The following is a 7075-nucleotide window of genomic DNA, read 5'->3' as shown; positions in this document are numbered from 1 at the left end:
TCTGATACCAAGTTAAACTTTGTAATCAGACTTGTATTAGATTATAATTGTGTGATTAGGGTTAGATGAGGTCGGTGTTTATATAGAACACATTACACATCTAGTCCCTATACTATAATACTTTGTCTAATAAGTTAAACTTTGTAATCAGACTTGTATTAGATTGTAATTGTGTGATTAGGGTTACATGAGGTGGGTGTTTATATAGAACACCATATTACACATCTAGGCCCCATACTATGACACTTTGTCTAATACTCCCCCACAAACAAAGCAAGGGATCAACTTTGTTTGAAAAATGAAAACATAAAACATAAAGATAGTGGTCTTCATTCTTCTCCGCCTTGCTTTATTTTGCTTTTCATGAACCCCACCATTTTTTTCGGTGACACCTCGGTGTTCGCTACCGGTGACACTAACTAGGGTTTGTTCCCCTTCTTTAAACGACACATTTCCTTGGGCTTTTGTTTCCCTTTGTCGTTCTTCTCTCGGATTGTATAAACAGCCACCGTTGTATGGTGGTAGGGAGGAAAATAGTATGGCTACTTGTTTGTAGCAGCGACGACTGAAACCGGATCTAGGGTTTCGTATTTGCTAGGGTTTGCAGTGGCGGCGGCTAGGGTTTGTGGTGATGGTTGTAGGTAGAGGTGTACAAATCGGTTTTTTTTCAAAAAACGGTTTCAGTTATTAACCAAACCGGTTTTTTTCACCTAAAACGAAAACCGGTTTTTTTTTATAACCGGTTTCGGTTACTAACCGGTTTTTCAAATCCAAAACAATAACCGGTGTAACCGGTTAGGACCGGTTTTTAACCGGTTTTTCCCAAAAAAAAAAACGGTTTTTTCCGGTTTTAACCGGTTTTTTTAAAACCGGTTTCGGTTATTAACCGGTTTTTCAGATCAAGATTAGTAACCGGTCACAAACCGACGGTTCGGTTATAAAACCGGTCCGGTTATAAAAAAACCGGTTAAAAAAAAACCGGTTTCGGTTTTTTTCCCGGTTTCGGTTCTAAAACCGGTTTTTTTGTACACCTCTAGTTGTAGGTGTGGCGGCTATGGTTTGGGGTGGTGGTTGTAGGTAGGGATGAGCAAAATGAACCCGGTACCGGTACCGAACCGGGTACCTTTTCGGAACCGACTTTTAACATTTTCGGTACCGGTCCGGTACGGTACCGGTTCAGTACCGGTTTTTACCCTCAAATACCGGTACCGAACCGGTACCGGTACCGAACAGTACCGAACCGGGTATATTCGGTACCGGTACCCACTTTTGAGGTCTTTGGTACCGGTTCTTTCGGTACCGGACGGTACCGAGCTCATCCCTAGTTGTAGGTGCGGTAACGACTAGGATTTGGGTTGTGGTTGTTGAAGATGGTATTTGGTGGTGGCCACAGGCAGTAATAGAAAGGAAGAAGAAGAAAAAAACGAACGGCGTTGTTTGTGGTGGTGGTGGGGCGGTCGGCCCTAACCTCTGGTACCAAGTTAAATCAGAGAAGTGTATTGTATAAGTTGTGATTAGGGTTATATTAGATGGTTTATATAGACCACGGAGACTTCAGCATTCCGGGCATGCCAAATCCTCCAAGTTGTTGCCGATGCCACTGTGTACACGAGCCGCCTCCATATTTTGTTGCAATGGTTGTTTTTCACCGCATCCAGAACATCCTTAAGGTTATCGTAATGCTCGGGAGGTTTTAGCCAAAGCCACACAAAGACGTTCCACCATAGGCTTTTCGCCAATACACAGGAGACAAAAATATGGTTAGGGTCTTCATCCATGATGCCGCATCTCGGACATAAAGTGTCCGGAAGTCCAACTCCTCTCGAAACAAGGCCTTTTTTAGCTGTCACTTTTCCCATAATGGTCCGCCATTGTTGTTTGCCTAGCACCAATCATCCTTTCCGCTTGTTAAACTTTGATGTCACTGACCTGCCCCCACTCAGGTGCAGAACCCGGAGGTTTACTCCACTCCCACCCCCACTGACTAATCACCTGCGAGCCCAAACAACAGTCTGCAACAGTAATGTTTCTGTTCTTAGCGATATTGTAAATATCCTGGTACACTTCTAAAAGCGGAACTGATCCAACCAAATATCTTTCCGGAATTTTGTGTTTGCCCCATTGCCCAATTTGACACGCATCTTCTCTTTAACATTGACTCCATACTTGAGCAATTCCACATCCATGTTACCGATGTCTTTCCAAATGCCTGTAATTGTTTTCTTTAGCGGGATCAATTTATTATCCTATTTGGTCATATGTATGGCGGCCACCAACTCCGCCCAAAGTTGTTTCGGGTTGTCTTTGTATCTCCACCACCTTTTCGAGAGCATGGCCAGGTTGAAATCCTTCATACACCCATCCCTATGCCATCCGCTCTTGGGTTTTGTTATCAAGTCCCACAGAATCCACCAAATTTTGTGCCCATTGCCGTGTTTCCCCAAACAAAATTGCCTCTTTTTTTCGAGCTTATTAATTCTCACTTTGGGAGCCATGAAAAGTGATAAATAATAGGGATGGTAAACTACCCAAAATAGTTTTCGCCAGTGTTACTCTTCCGGCGAATGAAAGGTGTTTGGCCTTCCACTTAGAAAGCTTGTTATTGAATCCATCAAATCACCGGTTGCCAATGCCTAGCTCACTTCATGTTAACACCGATCGGGATTCCAAGATATGTAAAAGGGAACGTTCCTGCTTCACATTTTAGCATATTTGCAAACCGGTCGATCTGATGTTGCTCCACACCGACTCCAAATAATTGACATTTTTTGTGATTTAGACCCATAACGAGATTTACCCACCTTAGGAGCCGTGAGAGACTAACCCGGCTTTATTATCAACATTACAATAAGATTAATCATGGTTAGCGTTAATTGACTCGATAATATACATTGAGCTCGGGTTGAGTCGACTCGAATAGATAGCAAGGAAATTATGCAAATATGCATGTACACCAGGGTAAAAAAATGAAAAGGTTCCATCTAAATAAGGCTAGAGAAAGCTTTATGAGACTTTTAAGTGTTTTAAACTCGAGCTTAAGCCGATTTTGAACCATAAACTCCTAGTATTCTCCAAAAGCAACCATAATATTCACTATTCAGATCAATCTCTCGTCCTCGTCGTCTTCTTCCTCGGGTATTTCTGAACTTTGCGCTTTGCCTTCAGTGGCAGGAGTTACTTCATGGATTTTCATGGTTTCTACAAGAATTTCTTCTTCAACCCCGGATTCTACAAGAATGTCTTCTTCTTCAACCCGGTAATAAACCTTGCATAGATCAAAAATTAATTAACGAGAGGTGAACATATCATGAAAAATAGGCGTATATACAAAGAATGTGAATGGATGTTTTACCACACAAGTCCGTGGCGGTGAGAGAACTTTGAACGAGTTAGGACGGTTATTGAAGTTTGTTTCCGGAACTCCTGGTAGTCCTTCGGGCGAAGTGAAATGATCAACATCATGACCAACCTAACCAAGAATAGTGAAACGTCTAGTTAACTTAGACTGCGTTTTATTTAAATGGGGTGCAAGATTGACTTTTCAAAGTTAACGGGCTTTCGTTCAAAGTTCAAAATCCCCAAAACCGTATTACCTACCAAGAAAGTTTTTGACTTTTGATTGTTACAATATTATATCACAAGTATCTAGTGGTGGTCATAAAATGTTGAAACCGACTGAACCGAAGCAAATCGACTAGTTCCGACGGTTTGGGATATATACAGTTCGGCCCACGGTTTACAATTTGAAAAACCGGGTTTAACGAGTCAGCCGACAGTTAATGTTTTCGGGACAAAGTAATGAAAACAACTGAGTTAACTATGTATCTAAAAATAATAGATTTGCTTACTCTTCCATGCCCACCGAATTCCCACGCATCGCTGTCCAGAGCAACTCTATATTTCCCCGGTAAATCGCAACCAACTTTGTACCTGTTGTATCATATACTTTTAAATTACCAATTTACCCACGGTATTGATTCTGTAAGTTTGGTCAACAAGAATTCCCTATATTGTTAAAGGTAGGGGTGTGAATTTCTGACATGAACCTAACACGAAATTCGTGGGTTTGGATTTAGTCTAAACGGGTTCGGGTCAGTTTCAGGTTGAAACCGTTTAGTTAAACGGGTCAGGTTCGGGTCAACCCGGTCGGGTTGGCAGGTTGACCCGTTTAACCCATTTATATTAAAATTATATTTTTACAATATGTTTTATTTCATAAGTTGATTAGGTGTGTAATTTTATGTCATAAATATAACTTAAAAAGGGAAATTGACATAATATTTCATAATTTTAATGTAATTTTATTATATAAATTTGTGTTTTCTCGTAGTAGATGTTAATTTTAATATATTAATTTTCTGAAAAAAATTAAAAAATAAAAAATTTCGGGTCGAATGGGTCGGGTTCGGGTCAGACTGAGAATATTCGGGTCGGGTTCGGGCTCATATGTATGACACAATTTTCGGGTTCGGGTCAGGTTCAGGTTCGTCTAAAATTTTCGGGTTTGGGTCGGGTTAAACCCGCCAACCCACGAACACGACCTGTTTAACACCCCTAGTTAAAGGGACGTTTTTGACATTTGACTAACGATCAAACCCTTTATTAAACTACAAATATTGCAATATGCATGCATAGGGTAAAGATGTACATACCCGTCATACGTGTTATCGGGATGGAAATTGAAAACAAACACTAGATCTCCCCTTTCAAACACGATAACCTTGTCTTCTTCATCCGCGCTGCTCACGATCTGTTTGGTTGATGCGAGGAAGGAAAACTTGTCATCGAGCAAGTTCATAGCTCTATCAAATTCGTTCATAAACTGCATTTGAAAACTCACGGGATGGATTTATAAATGTGATCAACTTTAATCATACAATTAGATAAAGAAAAATACAAACCTTGTATCTTAAGTGCTCTGTATCAACAAGTTCCCATTGGCGTCTGCACTTATCGTAGCTCCAATCATTTCCTACTCTCGGGAAATCGATCCACTCGGGATGACCAAACTGTAACAAAACTCGAAAATATTAATACGTTACACATGAGCAAGAAATACATAAATATATACATATATGTTTGTAAATTTACCTCATTTCCCATGAAATTAAGGTAGCCTTCTCCTCCCAGTGCCATTGTTAAAAAATGAACCATCTGCAACACACAATCTAGATATGAATTAGTTCGAATATATATATATATATATATATATATATATATATATATATATATATATATATATATATATATATATAGAGAGAGAGAGAGAGAGAGAGACCGGTTATTGTACAAATTGCCTTAACGTACGCTGCGTACGAGACACAGTATCAACATGCGCTTTTTTTTGAACATGCGATTTTGGTTTTGCGATATTTTCTTTAACATACAAATTTTTTTAACATGCGAACTTTTTTTATAACATGCGATCTTTGGTTTTTTACAACATGCGAGATTTCCTTTCTGGGTTTGTAACGTGCGAACTTGCCATAGTGTACGCCAAGTTCTCGAAGTGTGAATTTTGGCTACAAGAAGTGCAATTCTTAGGACATATGGTGAATCATGAAGGTATTCACGTAGATCCTGCTAAGATAGAAGCAATTACCAATTGGAAGGTTCCGCAAACCGCAATGGAAATTAGAAGTTTTATAGGTTTAGCTGGATACTATAGACGGTTTATTAAAGATTTTTCCAAAATAGCTGTACCATTAACTAAGCTAACCTGTAAAGCCATTAAGTTTGAATGGGGACCTAAACAAGAAGAAGCCTTTAGAATCTTGAAGCAAAAATTAACAAATGCTCCAATCTTAGCCTTACCAGAAGGAACTGAAGATTTTGAAATATATTGCGATGCTTCAAAACTAGGATATGGATGTGTGCTTATGCAACGCAAAAAGGTCATTGCATATGCTTCAAGACAATTGAAAAAGCACGAAGAAAATTACACGACTCATGATTTAGAATTAGGAGCTATAATTTTTGCCCTTAAGATATGGAGACATTATCTGTATGGAAGTAAGTTTACTGTTTATACAGATCATAAAAGTTTAAGGTATATATTTGGGCAAAAAGAGTTAAATATGAGGCAAAGAAGATGCATGGAAATCCTGAGTGATTACGACTGTGATATTCAATATCACGAAGGAAAGGCAAACATAGTCGCAGATGCCTTAAGTCGTAAGTATCATGAGAAGCAAAAGCGAGTCCGTGCTCTTAGAATAAATCTACAAGTAGATTTAATGGAACAATTGAAGGAGATTCAGGAAACAGCAATCAAAGATGATGATGAAGGAATGAAAGGTTACATAAAAGAATTGGAACAAGGAAATGATGGAATTTGGAAATTCCACAAAAGCAGAATTTGGGTACCTAAGCAGGGAAATTTAAGATCTAAGATTTTAGAGGAAGCTCATAAATCTAGGTATACTATACACCCAGGAAACAATAAGATGTACCAAGATTTAAGAAAGAATTTCTGGTGGATTGGAATGAAAAAGGATATAGCTAGATATGTTTCTAAATGTTTTACTTGTTCACAAGTTAAAGCAGAACATCAGAAACCTTCAGGTCTACTACAACAATTAGAAATTCCAGTATGGAAGTGGGAACTTATAACAATGGATTTTGTTACTAAGTTACCCAAAACCAGAAAAGGTAACGATGCGATTTGGGTAATTGTGAATCGATTAACCAAATCTGCTCACTTTTTACCTATGAAAGAAACCTTTAGCATGGAAAGATTGGCAAAGTTGTATGTAGATAAGGTCGTATCTTTACATGGAGTTCCACTCTCCATTGTATCAGATAGAGATAGTCGGTTCACTTCCCATTTTTGGAAAAGCTTCCAAGAAGCAATGGGAACTCGACTAAACCTCAGTACTGCATATCATCCACAAACAGACGGGCAAAGTGAAAGGACGATCCAAACTCTAGAAGACATGCTCCGAGCATGTGTAATTGATTTTGGTGGTAATTGGGATAACCATTTACCCTTAATTGAATTCTCCTATAATAATAGTTATCACTCAAGCATCGAAGTTGCTCCATTCGAAGCACTGTATGGACGCAAGTGCAGAAC

General features: G+C 39.0%; 1 protein-coding gene across 1 annotated transcript; it reads right to left on the bottom strand.

Annotated features, from left to right (window-relative positions):
• Window positions 1-2897: 2897 nt before the first annotated feature.
• Window positions 2898-5154, bottom strand: LOC118481196 (1,4-alpha-glucan-branching enzyme 1, chloroplastic/amyloplastic-like). Its single transcript, XM_035976487.1, has 6 exons — window positions 5092-5154; window positions 4902-5009; window positions 4653-4822; window positions 3849-3930; window positions 3353-3469; window positions 2898-3265 (listed from the first exon to the last, which is right to left on the bottom strand). The coding sequence occupies exons 1-6, from the start codon at window positions 5152-5154 to the stop codon at window positions 3098-3100; spliced, it is 708 nt and encodes a 235-aa protein (XP_035832380.1). The 3' UTR covers window positions 2898-3097.
• Between the last annotated feature and the right edge of the window lie 1921 nt (window positions 5155-7075).

Source organism: Helianthus annuus, chromosome 8, assembly GCF_002127325.2.
Source record: "Helianthus annuus cultivar XRQ/B chromosome 8, HanXRQr2.0-SUNRISE, whole genome shotgun sequence".
In the NCBI taxonomy this organism is placed as follows: Eukaryota; Viridiplantae; Streptophyta; class Magnoliopsida; order Asterales; family Asteraceae; genus Helianthus; species Helianthus annuus.
Note: the sequence above shows the minus strand (reverse complement) of the source record. Positions and strands in the feature narration are given on the sequence as shown.

Bases quoted from the DNA above. Each gene is read 5' to 3' on its own strand.
- LOC118481196 (XM_035976487.1), bottom strand. From the start codon at position 5,154: ATGGTTCATTTTTTAACAATGGCACTGGGAGGAGAAGGCTACCTTAAT. The intron at 4,823-4,901 runs GTTTGTATTTTT...TTTCAAATGCAG, and splicing joins CAGAGCACTTAAGATACAAG to TTTATGAACGAATTTGATAG. The intron at 3,931-4,652 runs GTATGTACATCT...ATGATACAACAG, and splicing joins CCCGATAACACGTATGACGG to GTACAAAGTTGGTTGCGATT.